This window comes from Plectropomus leopardus, chromosome 22, assembly GCF_026936395.1.
Source record: "Plectropomus leopardus strain MGB_pleo_1.0 chromosome 22, ASM2693639v1, whole genome shotgun sequence".
NCBI lineage: Eukaryota > Metazoa > Chordata > Actinopteri > Perciformes > Serranidae > Plectropomus > Plectropomus leopardus.
In genome coordinates this window covers 9,031,171-9,053,259 of record NC_142197.1, presented here as the reverse complement: position 1 = coordinate 9,053,259, position 22,089 = coordinate 9,031,171, and the positions used below count along the sequence as shown (strand labels likewise).

The 22,089-nt window shown below is 39.9% G+C and overlaps 1 protein-coding gene across 1 annotated transcript; it reads left to right on the top strand.

Moving 5' to 3' along the window:
• Positions 1-2,192: 2,192 nt before the first annotated feature.
• Positions 2,193-22,066, top strand: epyc (epiphycan). The gene is made up of 10 exons (XM_042511721.2): positions 2,193-2,416; positions 5,964-6,167; positions 15,072-15,261; positions 15,629-16,066; positions 16,375-16,569; positions 18,098-18,214; positions 18,410-18,568; positions 18,670-18,872; positions 19,528-19,623; positions 21,469-22,066. Exons 2-10 carry the CDS (start codon positions 5,976-5,978, stop codon positions 21,637-21,639), a joined length of 1,761 nt encoding a protein of 586 aa, XP_042367655.2. The 5' UTR covers positions 2,193-2,416; positions 5,964-5,975; the 3' UTR covers positions 21,640-22,066.
• The last annotated feature ends 23 nt before the right edge of the window (positions 22,067-22,089 follow it).

Here is a 22,089-nt window from a genome sequence, read left to right as displayed (position 1 = left end):
AAATAACAATTATACTACTTGTGGTATATAGCAGATGAAGTGAACATTCAGTAGATCATCATCTGCATAATGTTTGCAATCAATCAACCAAGTAACAATAGCCCTACATTAAGCGAACAGTGTAGCCAGGGCTGCCAACGAGGGGGAACACCGGGTCAGTTGTCCTGAGACTTGAGTCAAAAGAGGGCCCAAAGTGGGTCAGGCAGGCTTTGAAGATCATCTTGTCCTGGGCACGAACAAGACACACGGTAATATAACATAAACCTTTTGTGCGTCAGTCTCAAAAGACTCAATGCCCTGAAATTACATTACTGTGAAATAACATTCATGGATCAGTGCTTCCTACTCGCAGTCATTTGTTGCCCTCCCCAAACATTTGAAGGCTCCACATAGAGCTTGGTGATTTGGCAAACATGTACCATCTAATTTTCTGGGCAAAATGAATATTTTCCTGTATATTTTGGCTTTTCATCCACATGCAAACAGAGTTTTAGGTAACTAAAATGGAGATTTTTTAAAATGCCTTCTATGGTGCAAATACAACATTTCAAAACTCTGATGAGACAATAAATTATGCCCCTGTATGCCCCATGTTGCTTTGTCTAATCAGCATGCACTAAAACAATAAAAAAGCACTGCCTGGTCTAATGACAGTTTAAAGTCCGGCAGAAACAGTGGTTTTGGATCAGGCCAGAATATGGTAGGACAGTTTTGAGAGATTGTTATCGATGAGGAATGGTAGTAAAACTTTCATCTGTCAAAAGCTTCTTCTTCCTTAAACTGAAGGGGAAATCAGCGTTGTTGATATTTCCAATTGGTGTTTTGCTATCATGAATAATTTATCTGTGTCAGACCGCTGAAGACTGCTGGTGAGGGTTTTTGTTTTTTGCATTCTAGTTAGGATAGAAATATTTTGCAAAACAAAAGTCACATGGACAGATTTTTTTTTTTAATGTAGGGGGAAAATATCAGTTTTCTGCATACATGTTGACATGCACTGGTCATAGTTTGCAGCTGTTGTAACTTAGACAGCTATCATGTATGTACAATTTTGAAAAAAAAATATTATAAATATTATAAATAAATATTTTCTACACATTTTAATAACTTCATTTTCACAATGTAAACATTTTTCATGACATCGTACAAAATTTTTTAAAAAATCTGATTCAAGTAGTTATTTGATACATGTCTGACTCTGTAGCTCCAGAATTAACGCTCAACATAAATAATCCATGTTTTTTTGCATAAAATATTCACCTCACTGTCTATTACTCTAAGAATGATTGAACAGAGTGAACCAGCTCTGCGGGACTTCCCAGACTCTTTACAATGAACTGTGTCATACACTATGGACATCAATCATTGTGTCAGGATATTTTGGGTAATATTTCATACAGTTTGAGAATACTTGGCAGCACAGAAGCCCTGAATATAAATCCTTGCCTATATGGCAGGTGCGGAAGGATTTCTGGCATTGACGCTATGTCCTTTTCCCCTCACTCATCAAACGGTCTAGAGTTACCATGGGAGTGAGAGAGACAGGGGGGCAGCTTGAGACAAAACTGTGGCCAAATAAAGCTGAAAGAGTAGCCAGAAGCTTCCTGTGTGTGTCTTATTTTGTAAGACAGTCGAAGAGTGTATGTAGCATCAGTACAGAGCAGCAAAGAACCACTTCCCCTTGGTGTCTTCGGCGCTCACCTCAGATCAGCTCACTCTCCGTCATGTCATATCATCCCACGACTGGACTCAAATCTGTAGTTAAAGGCGGGAGGTTTAGCGAGCGACGGTGCAAAGAGAAAGCAACCAAAAAGGGAGGGCAGAGGCCTTCCTCCAAGCAGGGACTTCCTCTCAGCACCATGCTAACAGGGGCTCCTCACAGAGCTCCCATTGTGTACAAGGACCCCGTAGATCCCCCCCATACATGAAAGCAACACATGCCAGAGTTTCACCTCAGGAAAAGGCGGACAAATATTTCAGTCTGATTGAGCCACACTCTTAGAAAAATAAAGGATACTCATGTAGAGGATAAAAAGCTACTTTAGCCATTGGGGGGGCTTTTGCTCTCTCTTTCTGTGTGTGTGTGTGTGTGTGTTTGAGAGGGTCCTGCATGAGGGTGTACGGTGTGGGGTGGGTGCACTACGACTGACCAAAAGCAATCTGCTCTTGTCCAATCAGTCTCAGTGCCTACCTTCACACATAAGCGGCAGGGCACTCAGGTCTGCCAGAGCGCACAGACCTTACACATACACACACACTCTTGTCACATACACACACACACATACCTTTTCACACACTCCACACACCCTCCCCTCTTCAAGGCACCCTGCACGACCTCTCACCATTGGCCAAGTCCCGGAGCCCTCAGCATCTCCATCACGGCTGAAGGGACCATTCGGGAAAGCAGGAGACAGAGGTAAGCGTTCTTGGTGCTATCTTCATGGCTGGCTCAATGGCTCTTTGGTGCGGGGGGGATTAGGCTCAACTTGCACATCCAAAAACACTGCTATTCAGGGTTTGCATAAGAGATGCTTTGGCTAATTGGTTGGTGGTGCAGCTGCTTTATTTCCAATCAGGGATTTGTTTTAGTGAATGATATGTTGAGGTCTTTTGGCAATCTAAGGGGCTGTTGGCTGGTAGTTTTTTAATCTTCAGTAGATGTGATTCAGGTGTCTGACAGGTGTTTTTTGGATTTGTGACAACCTTGGTGTAATAATTTATTTTGCAGATTTGACAGCAGTGTTTTCTTTGGATGCAATATTTAATCATGCAAGATGAATTTTGCCACGAAAGATTAAACAAATCTTGAACTTTTTTGTCAATTGTTTTTGCAAAAAAAGCCCCCCAAAACTTTCAAATAATCTTATATGTTGCTGATATCATTTCTACGCATTCTAAACTATGTGCATATATAATTTTTCTTACATTTTGGTCAAATTCCAAAACACAAAGTTGCAAGTTTGTTGTCCAGCCTGCAGCAAAGGGACGTCTGTCGAGTTTGTTTAAACGCAAAGATGCTAGAATCACTGGATATCAGGAATGCCCAACACGGAGCCAAACATAACACGGAGGTAGTCTGGAGGCTACACACATACACAGTTTCCACACACTGTACACTGTGATGGCCTGTATAAGCACACCTCTGTCTCTAGTATAGTCCCTCTTTCAGTGTGACCATGCAGGATTTCTTAGCCTCGTGACACAAAGTCTATTTCTGTGAGGATGCTGACCCTCACCTTTTCTGCACAGGGTGCACTCAGTTCATTTATCCGAGAGATAATGAGGGATTTATTTGCATAATAATCCTTCTGATATCAACAAAGGTTTGATTCATGGCTTAAATAACCCGTGAAGGTGTTTTGTTTTATATCTGTCCTCAAACCAAAAATAGCAGCAGAGGTTTCTCAATTTTCTCTCTCTGAGAAATTAAGACAGAGCGTGCATCTGTGAGAGGATGTGTCTCTCCAAGTGTGTGTGTGCATAAATGTGTGTTGGTGTGTGTGTGTGTTTGTGTGTGCGTGTGTGTGTGTGTGTGTGTGTGTGTGTGTGTGTGTGTGTGTGTGTGTGTGTGTTTGAGCACCCTGAATGAAGCTTTTCCTTGCAGCTGTAACTCGCTGCCATCCTGTCCACAAACCTCGGTGGAATTTGGAGTTTGAGTGCTGAGACAGGCAGCGAGCGGGCCTCATAAAGGCCCTCTGTAAAGGGCGAGGGGTCGAGTTAGCTTAGAAACCTGTCTCTCTCTCTCTCTCTCTCTCTCTCTCTCTCTCTCTCTCTCCATCTAACCCTGAGGGCCAACATCTTGTCCACGTCTCTCTCCCTTCTCTTCTTCCCTCGCTCTCCATTTCTCTGCCCCGGCCTTGAGGACTCTCTTCAAACTCTTTTCTCTGATTTCACGTCATCTGTCTCCGGCCTGCTGACATGTGGCTACACCTGCTATTAGTGTGCTATGAAATTACTTCCACTGACATATGATTAATTCCTACACCTAATGTCTGCGGTGCAATTAAGCGGTGATTAACGTAATCTTATTAGGACTTCCCACCTAGAATTCACATTTATGATATTAACCAACCTCATTAAGTTTCGCAATCTGTGCTGTGAAGGAAATGAATGAGATTATGAACAGCAGGTATCTGGGTCAAGGCAGCGCATCATGGATCTTCACCCAAAATCATACATGCTAATTTTATATTCAGATAGAAAAGAGCCTCTTGTCTGCAAACTCATTTCAAGTTTGAAGCCAAGAATTTTTGCAACAAGCCTTTTTGGATGTGAATGGAGAAACTAATTCAAGTCAAAAACAGAAAATGCAGCTTTAATAGTTTTTTATTGGAAAAGAAGCAACCCAGAATCTGCTTTAACTACATTTAAATCCAAAAATCCTTCAAGCGGAAACTAGATTTCTCAGAAGTGTTCAACATTGCAGACTGATGAAAACTTACCCATGGTTCCTTATCAGATCAACTCTGACTTCTGACCTTTGACACGCCACAGACGAGCACTGATTTGAGCCAAGATGGCTGCTTCCTTTAACGGTGAGCCTCTGGCCGCAGCGAGGCAAGGGGCCCTCATATTTCGGTCCCTCGAGCTGTCTGCACCTCAGTAATGAAATCACTGACCTTAGTGATGTGACACAATGTCAAACCCTGGTCGCTACTACTGTATGCTCATTATACAGCCGATATCATGAAGACATGCCTTGTTGAACTGCACCTACAGTATGCTGAACTATGTATTAACACATAGCTGGTCCTAAATTCTGGCCCATAGATGCACAATTATAACTAGATACCGGGTGACAGGATGCTGCCTGTTCATTCAAATGGATTTGCTCGCTTGGCACATATGCCAAAAAAGTCTCTTTGGGGCTCACTTCACGTTATGCGACCTACTGAATATGCACAGTGGTGTTTCTCCCGCTGGCCCATCGATTGCCCGCTCGGCTTATAGACTTTAAATTGTGATGACGTCATTTTATTTTTTTTTTAATTGCTTTTTTTTGTTTTTCAGCCTAGGAAAGTTTTAGAAATATAAAACCTCTATGCATTAAAAAGCAATAACTGACCTAGTTTCGAGGTGTCCTGTTGACAGTTTTACAGACACATCTTTTACAACGATGGCCTATAGAGATTTTTTTTTCTGCAACACTACAAGTGTCCACCGTAAAAAATAAAATTGGAAGTGAGGCATTTGAGGACACTGTGGGCAAAGCCTGGACCTCTGTCTTTCCGCAAGTTCACTTTTTTGATGAACAAGCTCTAATTTGATGTTTTTCACCCTCTTTATTCACATTAAAGGTACACATCTTAATCATCAAAAAGTACTAAGTAAAAGTACAAAAACTGTTTTCTAACTTTTCAGATTAACTATCAGTTGTGATGTTAAAAATATTAGTGGTTTTGAGTAATTAACAACATATGCATTGGCACTGGAGTAGTATAATAATTCAACTTTATCTTTATCGCACCTCTCATACTAACATGCAGCACAGTTCTTCACATAGCAAAATTGAAACAACACAGACACAATTTAAAGGATAACATAAACAATTATACATAAGTTTTGCAAGACTCAAAAAAATACAATTAAAAAAAATTAAGAAAAGTCAGTAGAATATTTTTTTAAAAAGCAGGAAATAAATAAGGTAAAAGCAGTGATTAAAACTCAAAATTAAGACTGAGATATCTCAAAATTAAAAACTAGATTAAAAAGATTGGTCTTTAATGTATTTTTAAAATACCGAGAGAACTTGCCATGCTAAAAACAAAAACAAAAATGCCCATGTCTAAATGTTTGTTCCTTTTTCATTTTAGCATTTTATTTGTTACATGGGACAAACAACAATAAAATACACAATAAAAAACGACAGAGAACAAGTGAAAACTTACCTTACGGAGGATTAGCTTTCATGCAATGTCCTGTACTACATCTCTGACTGAACGTCTCTGTGTGTCCGTGTCAAGGTGGACGACAGTATGAGGATGCTCGTGCGGCTCATGTTGGGACTCTTCGTCCTCAAAGCGGTGGTGGCGAGCCCCAGGTTTTCCCGACAAGCGGAATTGGACACATACGACAGCGCCAATTATGATGTGGATCTAGACAATTTAACCTTGGAGAACCAGGATATGTATGACTATGAAGACGGGCTGACGATTGATGATCCTCAGGTAAGAAACTGCATCGGTCAAAAAAAAACAAGTTTCGCCAACATTCACATACCCTGGCCTTTAATCGTACAACTCCAACTGTCATTGAAAAGGAAAGCCTAATATAGTATGACATTTTGATTATTATCATTATTATTATTATTATTATTATTATCATTATTACAGTTATTTAAATACTTAAACCAATGATTTAGAGATCTAGAGTCATAATGATTCAGTTTGTATTTGGTCACCTTTTATTGACAGTTCAGGTAAATCAGGCAGATCATGCCAATGTGATTGATATAGAACATTTACTTTAATCAGTGTGCTGGTGTAATATAGTCTATTGTATACTGTGCACTGTAAAAAAGTATTGCTGAAAGAATCTTAAAACACTTGTTTCAACCATTAGAAGTTGGGTGATCGCTGAAAAAAGACTAAAATATTGGTAAATGTTATGTTACATTCGTGCTTTTCATACATATGACATAATTCAGATTACATATATTTGAGCTGGGTTTCTCATCATTTGGAGGAGGGGATGTTGGATGCCGTAACACCTAGGTGAGACAGCGTCCAAGCAGCAGACAGCAGCTGACCACTGTTCAAACCCAACAAATGGGATTTTTTAAAGAGAGTTTGGGAAATGTCCAGCCATTTTTGTTGCTGCCAAACTGGGTATTTCAAGCCAAAAAAAATAGATTTTTCTAACCCTAACCGAGTAGTTTTTGTGCCTAAACATAACAAATTTAAAATTGAAACAAAAAGAAACATAAAGTTTTTATATATTCGCAGTATAAAGCATACCAATGTTACATATCTGTGGTTTTTGGAAACATACAGTGCAACATTTATTCTGGCCACTGGGTTGGGAAAACTTGCAGAGACAGACCAAAAAATATATAAATAATATGACTTCTACGTGATATTCAACTCGCATTTTAAAACGTGCTGGCTGACACAATTCTCAGAAGTCCATCTTTTCTTCTGAATAAACAAATCACAACCACTACGGTGTAATATTGTCCAATCTGCTTGTTTTGAACTGAGGTCACCAGGTTTATGGAGCACACAGGCATCCTGCTGATACCAGCGCCGCCAATTTGGAAAATGGACAAACAGCTTTCCAGCTTGTGCTCTGTTGTGGCCAAAATATTTTATTTTATACCTTGGCCAGTGACCATTTAAGTTAGATGGAGCAGAGTCTCCACAGGCCTAAATCTTCCGCATCTGGAGATGTTTTTATTCTTGAAATCAAACAATATTTATGCCCCAATGATGGATATGTTTTCATATACGTGCAAAATAGAAGGAGCGACTGAACATTTAGTTTTTTCCATGATATCATCTTGACCTTACATTCAGTCAAAGACAATATATGTATCAGTAACAGGTAAAAAGGAAAAATAAAAGAAGCACTGATGGAGAATCAAATGTTAAAATGTAGCGTGGACAGATCTGTTTGTTGCCTTTTTTCCCTTTGTGTATTCAACGTTGGAATTATATGAACTTTGGTTCAGCACCACAAACGAGTACTTATCTTTATGTGCTCAAACTCAAGGACTGCTGTGCCCTCTGTGACTTAAAGGTCCATGTGTGGGATTTCGGGGGATATCTTGGCAGAGATTAAATATAATATAATAACTATGTTTTTTTTTAGTGTATAATCACCTGAAAATAAGAATCATTGTGCTTTTGTTACCTTAGAATGAGCCAGGGACAAGGCCTTTGTCCATGCAGTCCGCCATGTTGCACTGTCATGTTTCTACAGTAGACACTGGCTCACCATAGTTACCAGTCCCTCTGCGACAAGCTGTGTTGGAAAAACACTGACTTTTTCAACATGAAACTGCTTTATTAAGTGTTTTACCGGCTTTAATCTGGGTCTGTTTGTTTTGGAGAGGACCTCGACGAATAATTCATCTCCAGGTAAAAACCTCCTGAATGTCTAGATCTTGAGTTACTGGAGAAAAAAGGTTAGCACACATTAGCAGGTGCTGAGCGAGCAGCCCGTCTCCAGTGTGCCAAACAGTGCAGGAGAAACATTGATTTGTCATGTGAAACTGCTTTATTCATTGTTTTTACCCGAGAGCAATAAATCTCTGCAGATAATTCGGCTTCAGAAAAAATACCACTGGGACTCACAAGACTTAACTTATTTATTTAAGGCAAACGTGGACGAGAGCACATTTAAGCTAACAAGCCATCTTCAGCATGACAAACCAAAAAGAAAGACAGATAATATTATGATAATATAATAATAATATAATTTACTTTAACCTCCACCGTGCATCTTTTTGATGCTGTCATATATACTTTGCAGTTGTGTGCACTGCTGTTTTTTCTGATAAAATACCTCCTGAACATTGAAGAAATTTTAACCTAGAGATGTTTCCACTGGTTGCAATCTGCAATTATCACCACTAGTTGCCACTAAATCCCCTTAAATCTTAAAAACTGCTCCTTTAATACTTTTCTTATTCTGCTCAAACTTTGCAAAGAAGCAAAGCTCTTAAAAGATGACTGGAGAACAGAAGCAGAAAGGGTTACTTGCTGCATGATGGGTTCCAGAAGTGCCCTTTAAATCAGCTCAAGTTGAGTGTGATGTGGCAAGTCTGCAGGGCACACTGGGATGGTAGGCTTTAGTCGTATTTCATGTTCCCGTTTAAACCTCTTTGTAACACGGAAATTAGGCCAAGGCAATGTCAAGATGGCACGACCATCCACATCTGATGCTCAAAAGCTGTCTTCTGAGCCCGATTTAACTTGAAACTGATGTGGATTACGCTCACACCGCTGCAGTTATTTCAGACCAATCCCACAATCCAACACAGATTTAGCAAATATGACAAGATGTAGTAGAACGAACGATATAAGGCAGTTAATTATTTCCATGCACCACTGCAAAAAGGTACATTTTGCCTTAACAGGATTTAATTCTGTTGTGCAAACTTTTACAGCAGAGTGTGACATGTGACAGTGTTCAGTGTGGGAAAGTTTGCAGGGGAATGGCTTTGATGATGTTTAACAAGTCCGGATATGACACAGCACATTGCATAAGTTTTTGTGGGAGTCTATGAAACTGTACAGTTACAATCTTTTCCATCTTGTTGTTCATACTGCAAAGAAAAAAATGGAAAGTTTTGATTCATAATTGCAGCATTGCATGTTGATATATTTTGTTTTGTCGACGACACAGTTAAAGGTGAGAGGGCAGCTCCTCACATAGTCTGGTTACTTAAGAAGAGCGAGGATTAAATGGATTTTATTCACACACACATCAGATGTCAAGGGAGAAATGAAGCGATGATGAGCTCCATGCCTCTGGAATGCTGACTCTTTAGTTTCCACATCCAGCTCTCTGTCGGTATTTCTCCCTTTTCTCCTCAGGGCTTGTCTCTTTTGAGAGGAGCGAAGGCTCATCTATGATGTTATCCAAGCAAATCGTCCTCAGTCTGCTGCGTTCAAAAGTTTCTGCAGATGCTTTAATCACCCATTTTAGATTCATTTAGGCGTCCTCTCAGTTTCACCAGGACCCTAAATCTGTCTTTTGGCATTTTGAACCAAAGACATACATCAGATATTAAACTCAGAGGTATCTTCTGAAGCTATCTTTTGTGCTGTGGCAGATTTGGATTGTATTATGGAACATAGTAAGTAGATGTTGTGTAAGTCATATCGTCCCTTGAAAATGTAGGGAATTATTTTCCTGTATTTGTCTTTCTGTGAGCTTAATGAGAAGATTTATACCTCTGTCCGCAATGTCTGGGCATTAAATATAAATCTATAGTTAGCTTAGCTTAGTGTAAAGGCTTGAAACAGGGAAAACGATTAGCCGTTCTCTGTCCAAAGCATTGGTGCCAACAAGAGGTGGGTGGCCATGTGGGGCCACGGCCACCCTGATACAATGTTGTCACCTTTAAAGAGTTTCTTAAAGGTGTCAAGTTCTTTCGACTTACAGCATTTTTTTAGGGTAGTGGTTGATTCGTATTTCTGACATCAGGTTTGTACCCACTCAAAGGAAACATCCTCCCACTGAGCAGCAAGGTCCTAAAACTAATTTCGCCATTTCCCACAGTGTGTATTACAGTTCAGGAAGACTAAAGTTCAGTATATCATATGTTGTTTATGTGCAGTAGTGGCTGGATTGGATGTCTACATGGAGCAACAAAGTTGTTTCTTAGCCATCAAAAGATGCCTTAAAACAGTTTATATCAGTATGTCATTCCTTAACTCTAATACTGAAAAGTTTTCAACTAGGCTTTACACTACAACCAAATGACAGGATTCCTGAATTTCAGTTATGGCTTTTAGTTTTGGTGTGAAAAAATAGAGATCTGCACACCAGTGGAGCTCACCTTAAAGGATTTTATTTTGCGAAAATAAGTGACGTTTGGCTCAAAACGTCTGAGGAAGAGCGTTTTGGCTCGAAACGTCACTTATTTTCAAGGAATAAAATCCTTTAAGAGGAGCTCCCCGGTGTGCAGACCTCTATTTTTTCACATTTTGGTTTATTTTGGATCCAGCACCCACTAAAGGATGTGCGTGTCTTTTTTTGAATCTCTTTAGTTTTGGTGTGCCATACTTTAGATTTTCAGTGGACCTATCTGGCCACCTCTATGAAAATTTTCTGGGTACACTACTGGCCCAAAGGTAACAAAATCTGTCAATGAGCACCTCTAAATTTCACTAATTAACAGGATATATCTTGTTTGTTTAATCCGTACAAAAAACAAAGTGTAAAACCAACACAGTGGACAAACAGACTTTGGGAAGTTCCTCTGGCTTGTGCATGGATGTATAAAGAAAACTGGAGGTGGGGCCCAATTCACTCTTATGACAGTTTACCTAGCACGTATAAAATTGCCTGGATTATTGGCATTTCTTCCACACTGTTGGTCCCATAAAATAAGACCACTAGTGACTTCCAACGGCTATCTCCCAGTTTGGGGCTCCGTTAACCTGAATGGGGATAAAATGATTCAACACTTTCCAAATATTATCATAATAAACTAATCAAATCCTAATAGTAAAACAAGTAATTTCACAGGGTTTGTCAGTATTAAAAAATGTATCCACTGATTTACAGACGTCTCTTTCACCATGTAAGTCAATGGGCATTTCCTAAGAGCCTGCGCCCACGTTTTTCTTCACTGTACAGACTTAAGTGTTATCAATCTTCTCATCTAACTATTCGCAAGAAAGCAAACAACTGAATTTCTCAAAGTGTTGAACTAAGGGTTAAGTTAGGTGCGGGTTAGGTTTGGGTTAAAACGTTAGGGTTAGGGTTAAAGGGCAGAGATTTTGTTGGCATTCACTCTAACCAGACGTGACTCAAAATTTTTTCACTGGACTTTATGAATTAACTTGATATTGTGCATGCTGTGCAGTATCTGGAGATGAATCATAAGATAGGTGATCAATACTTTAGCAAATAACTCTGTCATTTTTTTTGTTAAGATGAAGCTGGGGAACCACTATAAGGATTTTTTGTAAAGATTTAGTCTGAGACTTTACTGTGCTGAATGCACCTACTGATTGATACACTATATGCTACAGCAGCAACATAACATTTGGCATCGGCTTGATGCTCACATTCAGCGTCTCTCCCTGTGCATTCTGTATTCCCATGCCGTTTCCAGAGCTTTTTTTTCTTCAGTATTTCGGTTGCCAGCCTTTCGCCTCTTCTTTCCCCTCGGGTGTATATGTTTGCTTTGGGGAAAGGGGGAAATGAAGGAAAAAGCTGCAGCGAGCAAACTCTACGTGCAAGACTTTTCAAAGGCCGACCTTGTTGTATCCCAAACTCTGTCTCTGCCAGGCTTTAAAATGTGACTGGGCAGTTCTTCTTTGCTGCATTTTAAGTTTCTGCATGACCTTTGCTCAGTTACAGTTCTTCTAACTAACTTAAAGCCTTTTGACTTGATTTATTGTGCTGGAAAATGTTCATTTCTGATACCTCTTTGACATCAGGTTACTGTAGCTGAAAGAAGCTGAAAGTATAGATTCTTGCAGCTACCATGTGTGTCTTGGTTCCACAAGGACCATTCCCTTTTTGGAGGGTTGAGTCAGCCGTTGGGCGTGAGAGGGTGTCAGGTATTACCTGTGGCAGTGTGTGGAGGTTCATTGCCCTCGTCTGGAGAATGACAGAACTGCACGTTTGATCAAACATGAAACAGCAACTGCAGCAGCTGTATATGCAATTATAATCCCAGATGGATATACCTGAAGCTTTTAATGAAGGAACCACAAAGCACTGTAATTTTTAGTTGGTTTGGCGGAGATTTCTTTTAATTTATTTCCCAACATAAACCTTAAATGCTGCTAAGCCATTGTTTTGAAAGTAATTTGATATTATGAAATGAGGTAGAGAAGTTAGAGTGGTTGTGAGCTTTAGTCCTTGCATGTACCCTCTACATTTTGTCAAAGGCCACAAAACTGAGTACAAACAAGTTGATAACACCATGCAATGTGCTGCAGAAAATATGTAAATTATAAAATGCTATACAATGCAAGTTGGGTTAAAGTTTTTGGAGATTCTCTATAATGTTTTGTTTCAGGTTGGGTTTTTTTATTTCTATTTTTCTGAATCTTCATCACGAATTATGCAAAAATATTGATACCCGATAGACGCAAAAGTATGATTCATACCTAATTCACTTTTATGAAGATACGAGCATCCAACTTTTCTTGTCATTTTACAGTTGTTATTGCTCTTTATTCTTGACAGACATCACTGCCAGTTATTGATTTATTCTTATGGATTTTTTCATTGTAATATTGTGGTTGTTATCAAATATTATCTATCCTTCTAGCCTGTTTGAATATAAATTCAGGGAATTGCTGTAAAGGACCTCAAGGCTCTGTTTTCCCTGAAGAAACAATGGTTAATGATGATGATGATGATGTGCAGACATTAAGCAAGTAGGCCAGCATGTTTGCAGCTGTGAATGTTTCTTTGCAAAACGTCACTGATAGTCCTCTATTGCTCCCTCTAAAGCAATGAGATTAAGAGAGCTCCTTACAGGGTCCATATAAAGTCAAAAAGGAAAGTTACTTTACTTTTGGCACATTAGATGGCACAATTTCTGTCGATTTGTTATGGCAAACACATTTCATATACAGATGTACATTCAGAGAGTGCTAATGGTTGGAGGCAAGTGAAAAAAAAGTTCATCACAGTTATCACTGTGGTCACCAGCAGGCGTCTGCACCACAGAAATGGTTGCATCTGAGTGGTGATTGCTGCCTTTACTCTCTTCTGGATATTTAAATCTGTGCATTTTGCTGTCATCTAGTGGTAGAGATGCTGATTGTCACTATGGCTCTTGCTTTGATCTTTGATCTATGTGGCAGTCGAACCGCGTCACCCTCTCCTGTTGTTGGATTTTCTTTATTCTGTGTTTACCTTTTGACAGTTTTGCATCTGTCACAGTAGAGAGACAAAAAGAAGAACTGGGAAGTGATGATAAACGTTTTGTCTGTGTTAGGTCCATCAATCCGTTCTCTATTTTCTGAATCCAAATGTACTCAACTCACCGGATAACAATGCCAAATTCTACAACTGTAATTCAGGTCTTTTGTTTTCGTTTTTTTACTTAGCACTTAAAATGTCTTGTCCTGCACATCCTTGGCGATTAGACATGTAGACAGAATAGATGAAAGTTGCATAACGGACACGTTTAATACTTTTGCCTGTGATGGACTAAATGGTAAATGGGATATAAAAAGACATTGGTGCTGGTGTTGTGTTATTGTACTTACACAAGCTTTAATTTATTAATGTTTCTGTTGATATGATAGTTGTAACAATAAGATTTGCAGTATTTTTCAGTGTCAGGACTCTGGTTGTTCATTAATGAAATCTGTCATTGCCGTGCTGTTTTGGGCAAATTGCTACTCTCCACACACTCTGTCAAATTACCTGAAAAATATTTGAGTGTGCATCTTGGAGTTAACCAAGCATTGAAATGTCTAGGTTAACTATTTTATTTTGAAAGACCAAAAGGTCTTGGCCTTTACTTTCCGTGTGTCAGGATAAAGGCAGCTTTCATCTTGGAAAATTAGCAATCAGGTTTAGCAAAAAATAATGCCTACATACAGTAAAGTGCTTATTTTGACTAGTTTTGGGTTTTACACAGACTAATACAGACCTTACACTGTGGTTGATGTTTTAATATTTCTTGTAAAATACAGTGTGTTTTTCCGCGACACTTATAGTGCATGCATGTTTGACAGCTAGTGACACCTCAAAACTTATCGTCAATTCATAACCAGTCATGTATACGTGTTTATTAATAAATATGGATTGGCCTTTCAAGCATAGATTCAACGTCCTTCTTTTTTATAGGAAAGTTATGTAAGTTTAATACAATGTTAGAGAAATGTCACTAACCAACGTTGTGTCGTTCTATGAGGGGCAAGACACCCCACTTACTGCCGCAGCCTTGTGCTGGTGTTGGAATAATCTGGGAAAAGAGCTCCAAGTCATGTTTCCTGACTCACCTGATCTATTTTCTTTGATCCTCCTTATCAACATGTTGTATGAGCGCTTCCTCTTTGTAGCATTCATTATGTTTCAACATTACAACTTAAAGTACATGAACACACTGAGGTTGGAAGAATGACAATCCAAGGAGTAAATTAATTCACCATTTTTCTTGGAGGTCTCGTCTCAAATACAATTTAATCACTTCTCATTCACTCAACGTAGCAGGCAGCATAAGAAGTACCCAATGAGTCAGGGATTTAAGTCAAGTTAGGGATTCATGGGCACTTATTGCCCGCCCTGGTACATACCAGACACTTAAAGGAGTCGTTTAATAAGATGTGTTCATTCAGTTTTAACCATCATTATTTTCTGATGCTCAATCTCAATTCAAACTGTCAAAGATTTTTCACTGACTGCTGCTGTCTTTCCCTCAGATAGAGATTGGAACACTGGCCCCACCTGACTACAGCTACCCTGTACCCGAGGCCTCGCTGGAAGAACAAGTAGAAGAAGAGGAGGAGGAGGAAGAAGAGGGAGAAGAGGAAGAGTTGCCCCTAACACCGCAGCTCATCCCTCAGGGTTCAGGGGGATCTGGGGTTCTCATGGGCCCAGACACACAGAAAGGTCTGAAAAAGCACACACCCATAAACATAGAGTCACCTCATATCCAAAGTTCTTTGGGTTTAAGGGAAGGCCTTGCTCTTCTTGGGGCCCGTGGAGCGAGAAAAGCAGCCAAAAAGACGAAAACCATCCTAAACAAAGATAGACTAATCTACTCTCTAAACGTATTGTCTCTAACTTAAACAATCATCTTTTACATGTGCATGTGTTCCATTTAACTCGCTGTTAATGGTTAAATGTGTACTTTTCAACCACTGTGTCCATTTGTCATCGACTGCTTAACCCAATCATCACTGTGAGCTCCAAACCAATCAGGTTTTGATCCATTTCATGTGTCTGTTTATTAATACCTAATCTTGTCTCTAACAAGAGGTGGAGCTGCGTCTGACGCCCATTGACATCCTTCATGTGTCCGGGGATTTTGGGGGCTCCGTTGAGTCTGGGGCCTCGGGAGCTTCTGGGGCTTCTGGGTCTGGAGGATCAGGGGACATACTGGTCTCTGGTGGCTCTGGGGGTTCTGGTGATATCATCCTGATCTCTGGAGCCTCTGAGGAGCTCCTCAGCTCTGGGGGATCTGGGGAGTTCTTGTTATCTGGGGATCTCTTGATATCTGGGGATCTCTCGGGATCCGGGGATATTTCTGGAGCCTCCGGGGACATTGGCTCCGGAATTGCTATTGAATTCCCCCTGGGCTCTGGGGACCAGTCTGGTTCTGGGTTCTCTGGAGATCTCTTGATCTCAGGAGCCTCTGGGCTTTCTGGGGACTCTGGTGAGTCCGGTGACTCAGGGATAACATTGATATCTGGAGGTTAGTACAGATGCCACTCTGTGTCTTGGTCTGTGCAGAAATAATCTTATTCTATGTGATTTATGTTGATTCATTGTCTTAATTCCATTTAACTGCATCCTTTTTAAAGTAGTTAAATGTTGATTTTGCTTATAATCTTTGTCCTATTCTGTGCCATTGTATTGTGTTACTCATGATCAATGTTCTCCTAACTTCCTGTCTAATCTAAAATGTGTGAGTGTGATATATTAATGGGTTGACTGATTGTCCATTTCACCCCTCCACCTTCCTAATCTTGTCTCCTAACCTCAACCCTTGGCTCTAACAAGAGGAGGAACTGCCCCTTATTCCCGAGCCTACCCCTAGCGAGGCATCGGGTGCTTCAGGGGAGTTCTCAGGAGCTTCAGGAACCTCAGGGGCCTCTGGAGACTTAGGGTTCTCTGGATCCTCTGGGGCTTCTGGTGTCTCTGGCTCTGGAGACACAGAGGTCCCTGAGGTAACTCTGGTCCCTGACACTGAAGAAGGTCAGTATCTAATCCAGACTTGTGTGAGATATGTTAAAGGCCAAGTAACAAACCAAAGCCCATACCTCACACGTCAAAAAGTATACCAAAAACAAGGTGCCAGTGCCAAAGCTGGGCCAATGAATCTTTTTAGGCTTTTAGCACCCAAGTGTCTATATCCAACAATGCTATTTGCACCCTGGTGTAAATAGCCAATGTGGCAATTTACACTCAAGTGGATATTCCTGAGCGTCCCAGCAACGTTGAAATACGACGTTTCTGTTCACAGTCTGCATTCTTTATCTTTATGCATCCTAAAACTAAGAATAAGTCAACTAAGTTTTAAAATATAAAGCCAATATGAGGCAGGCTTCCATTAACCCTCAAATTGCGCAAATTGAAATTGCAAATATAAAATACGTCTAATGGAAACACATGAGGTGGTATTACAGGTGATTAAAAAAAGGCAAATTTCACAAAACTCCAATGGAAAAAGTTTTTTTGCTTTTATAGGTCACATGATGCTATGGCTATGCGCTTGTTGCTGGCTCCTTTGGGTATGATGCAGCAGGCGCTGCAAGAGGTGTTATTGCATTGCATAACCCCTAAAAGTTGAGCAGATCATCCAGAAGTTTTGATTCCACAATTCCTCTGTAAAATCATGGACTATCACCTCCCAGAAATCCCTCATACGTAACCGCTCCCACGTATAAGGGGCGCCTACATCACCTTCAATTGGAAATAATGACGGCTAATGCATGGCTGCAATAGAAATAAACCTGCTGATGTTTTGAACATCCATCGCCATGCTTCTTGGAACGTTACCGTGAGAGGAGAAGTTGCCGAACACCTCTCAATGGAAACATAGTCATCTCGCAATTGTGTTTTATCAGCATTTCAGAAATATCGCTTAATTTTTGCACAAATCTGTAATGTAAACCCACCTTTTCACTCACACAAGATTTAAACTCAAGTCACCTGTGTGTCAGTCCTGTGCTTAATCTATTGATCCATCATGTTACTCACTCCGTATCCCTCCTTATATTACCTCACCTGACATTTTGCCAGTACATTTTTCCTCATAATTTACCATGGAAGGATCGGTCAAGCAAACACAGGAATCTGACCCAGGAGACCACTGTTTGTGTCTTGTGTGAAATTGAATGTCAGCGTTGAGTTATTTTAGTTATTGTAGTTATTTTTATATGCAGTCCACTGTTGATATTTAGCCTTGAAGCCCACTATTGATAGAACTGAAACCTATTTGAACTGGCTTCCCCAAAAACTGTTTTTTTTTTGTTCTTTCCTAACAAGCATATCATTGTGACCCTTCAGCAGCTCACATTTTGTGTTATTAACCACCAAAAAGCCATTTTCATTTAACTCCCATTCATCAGTTAAATGCCATAAACACTTTAGTTAACACTGCTAATATACTGTGTGTGACTTATAACTGCGGCAAACAGTGGCTACTGATTGCCAGACTTTGTGTTCTTCGTCCATGCTGATCTAACCTGTTTCTTTAACACCTAATCTTGTCTCTAACAAGAGGAGGGGCTGCTTCCGACTACACCAGAAACCCCTCAGGAGGGTACTGGCGGTGTAGAAGGGTCAGTGAGCTCTGGCGAACCTGACGAGCCCGATGAGCCTGTGATTGACAGGACAGGTCAGTATTTAATATTCAGAGAGGGGAGTAAGAAATTTCAACAAACCCCAATATCCCCAATCCTGATTTGATAGAACATTGTGGATTTCTAGAGGCTGATTCCATTAACTACCAGCTGTCCTCTGAAGTACTTTGTACCGCTTCCTTTTTATACTTTATTCCCTTCGTCTCCTTCTTCTTATCCATGTGCTCCAGGTATGCCCACTTGCTTGCTGTGCACGTGCCTCGGTGGTTCGGTCTACTGTGACGACTTGAAGCTGGATAGTGTTCCACCTCTTCCCAAAGACACCACTCACTTCTACGCTCGCTACAACAGAATCACCAAGATCAACAAGTCTGACTTCGCAAACATGAGTATGTTTGAATGAAAATGTATAATTATTGGTCCAGAGATATTCGGAGCCAAACAAAAAGTTTTGGTGTTTGATTTTTTTGTTGTTGTTGCTTCCTTCAAGGCAAGCTGAAGAGGATCGACTTAACCGCCAATGAGATAAGGTCCATCGACGACAAAGCATTTATGGGTCTACCTGAGCTGGAGGAGCTGGTGATTCGAGAAAACCATATCTCACAGCTGCCTGCTCTCCCAGAGACCATGAGTCTGATCGATGCCAGCCATAACAACATCGGCACCAAGGGCATTCACAACGAGGCGTTCAAAGTACGTACTGTTACGCACCCAAACCCAACCCAGCTGGCTCCAGATGTCAGTGTGATGTCAGAAGTGTATCTAATGATTGTTTTTTCAATTAGTGGATGAATCTATGACTAAGTTATCGATTATTCTAAAGATTATTAACATTATGATGTAGACGTTGGGTTTTGTTCTCCATATCTTACAACTAAATGTCATTATTTATCATCTAGATGACTTTGGTATGAGACATTAGGAAGACAGTGAATTTTGTTCCCCATACCTTATGACTAAATATTGGTATCCAACGTCAAGATGAAATCAGCATGAGACATTTGGTAGACAATGGATTTTGATACTTAACAACACAACTTCAAACCAACAAAATTATCTGTTGTCAGTAACTGGTTGTTGAGTCTCATTCCCAATATCATCAAAAACACTTTGAGTTGGTAGACAGACCAGACCACCACTACCTTTAATATGAGATTTTTCTTGACAAAATTGTCAAAATGAGCGATTAATTTTGAAATATGATGGATTATCTATCTATCTGTTTTATGTCTAAATGTGGCAAAAGCTTTGACTTTTCAGATTACCATAACATTTAAAATATGTGCCTTAATGTGTTTCCTCAGGCCTGAGCTAATCATAATTTTTATATTCTCTTTTTTTTGTACAGGATATGACGGACCTGCTGTACCTGTACCTAACAGACAACCATATTGACTACATCCCCGTGCCTCTACCAGACAGCCTGCGATCTCTACACCTACAGGTACATCTGCTCTGGCCTCATGTCCTATCACTACACTGGTCAACAGGAAATTGCCCTTTATGGTTTTAATTTGATCCATTGAAAATATATATATAAAAAATAAGGCAACTGAGAGGGAAATCGGGAATAATAAACTGCAGGTGCTGTTCACCACATAGGTGTTTCAACTTTGGTCTGATTAGACCTTTGCTCATGTTGCTCATGTCACCAAACATTGGTGCAACACAGTCAGCACACACACACACACACACACACACACACACACACACACACACACACACACACACACACACACACACACACACACACACACACACACACACCAGCAGGCTAATCAGGCCAAGTGATTGATGACACCTGTGTGAGAGGATCATGGGAGTGTGCTCAGCCTTTAAGTAGCTGACTTAGACAGAGAAATCCTTTCTGGTGTTTGCTTGACACAGAAGCTGCACGCTCTCATCACTGAACAGCTCAAGAAACAAAATATATTTATTTATTTCCCCCAAAAAGACACAAATGGGAGTCACCTCTAGCTCATGTGTTAGATTGTATGTCCAATGTAGAGCAAATCATTGGTCGCAGCGTGGTTTGGTTCCAGATGGCCCTCTGCTGCGTGCCTCTATGAGCACGCTTTAGCAGCTTTCTTATAAAAACCCTTTAAAGCTTTTAAAAAAACACGCACTCACAGAAAACACTGAAACCTTATAAAATAGGGTCAGGATTTGTTTTTGCTGACACAGGTTTTCAAACCTATTGATATTGAAGCCCTTCAAAATATACTTTACCTCCTCAGACTTTTGCTTTACTCCATGCACTTTAGAAGTAGATGAATTTCTGCTGGAAATCCCTCAAGAAAAATAAATAAATGTTTCAAATAACAATTGAGAATTAAGACCAGAAGATTCACATTCAGAAATATATCTGATGTACCTATATGCTCTTTTTCACTGGTCCCCAACCTGACGTCCTGACCCCCATGAGGAGTCATCAAAGCTTCAAAGCTTCTGCTTCACAAGAAAAAAGTGGCTGTTTTTTTACAGCGACATTGCTGCATTTCTAGGCAGAATTGTGCCCCCAAAAAGGAGCATTTCAAGTCAAAACATGGTCTTTTCCTCATCATAACCAAGTGGTTTTGTGCCACCATCTGCAACATAATAATGTGCAATTGTTACATATCTGATGTGCAGGAATGTACAATGCCAACATTTGGACATTTTAATTTATATAAGAAAACTTTAAAAATCTATACAGTAGGCCCATTTCTTAGCATTTGATTCATTTCTGTGAAGAAAACTAAATGAAATTGTTATTTTTAAGATATAGATATTATATACTATTTAAGATATAGACTTATAAATCTCAGAGGATAAACATAGAGTGAAGACCTGAACAGAAACTACATTCACAGAGCCCTCAGATCTGCTGAACAGCCTCACCTTGCCATTTAAAACAACCAAACAGCTGATAAAAAAGAAAAATGACCAAGTGTCAGGGAAAATAAAACACTCAAGCGGTCAAAAATAGAAGCCTATTAGGTATGATTTATATAAGTATGATCATTGAAATTGAAATAATCTGCTTGGAATTCATCCAAAAGCTAATTTTGCACAAACTTCCTGCAGTTATTGCGTTCACTATTCGGGTTAATTGTAAAGTTTATCAATTGTTCAGTACTGTTATTTTCATATAACAAAGATGGCATTAAAATCCAAAACACATATCACTTATTCAGGGGTCATCAGTTTGTTCAATCCCTTGATTCAGTTTCTCCATTATGATTCATTTTATCAAAGCATATTATGCATGGAGATTTAATTTTGTGTCCTGCTCTATCTCCGGCTGCAGCGTAACAATATTCAAATGATGCACGAGGACACGTTCTGCAACCTGAAAGATTTCAACTACATCAGGAACGCACTGGAGGACATCCGTCTGGACGGCAACCCCATCAACCTCAGCAGGACCCCACAGGCTTACATCTGCCTGCCCCGTATACCCATCGGGGATCTCGTTTAACCACACAGACACATACCTACACTCTTGCACACTGACTCCCACAAATACAACCACATGCACACATCTTTGTACATATTGACACACAAAAGCCACACACGCAGACATGCATACCGTTTATCACAAAACTCTATAAATTACAAACTATCATACATGCTGCTGACATTTACTACGGATCATTAAAACGCTGTGAATGTTTATGTTTCATAAACATCCGCAAACAATTAACTTTCCTAGTCAGATTCTGGTGTTCAAGCACATATACACTGCTAGCTCTACTTCTTCCTGTTTTCTAGATTCTTATGCCAGGTGCAACATGCATACACACTCAAACTGTCACTCTCTTACCTACATAAATGCATGTGCACACACATACAAACACACACACACACACACACTCACACACTCACACACTCACACACACACACACACACACACACAAGAACTTTCTCA

Coding starts and splice junctions, on each gene's coding strand:
- epyc (XM_042511721.2), top strand. CDS start 5,976: ATGAGGATGCTCGTGCGGCTCATGTTGGGACTCTTCGTCCTCAAAGCG. Junction 16,570..18,097: donor GGTCCCTGACACTGAAGAAG/GTCAGTATCTAA, acceptor GTCTCTAACAAG/AGGAGGGGCTGCTTCCGACT. Junction 18,215..18,409: donor GCCTGTGATTGACAGGACAG/GTCAGTATTTAA, acceptor CATGTGCTCCAG/GTATGCCCACTTGCTTGCTG.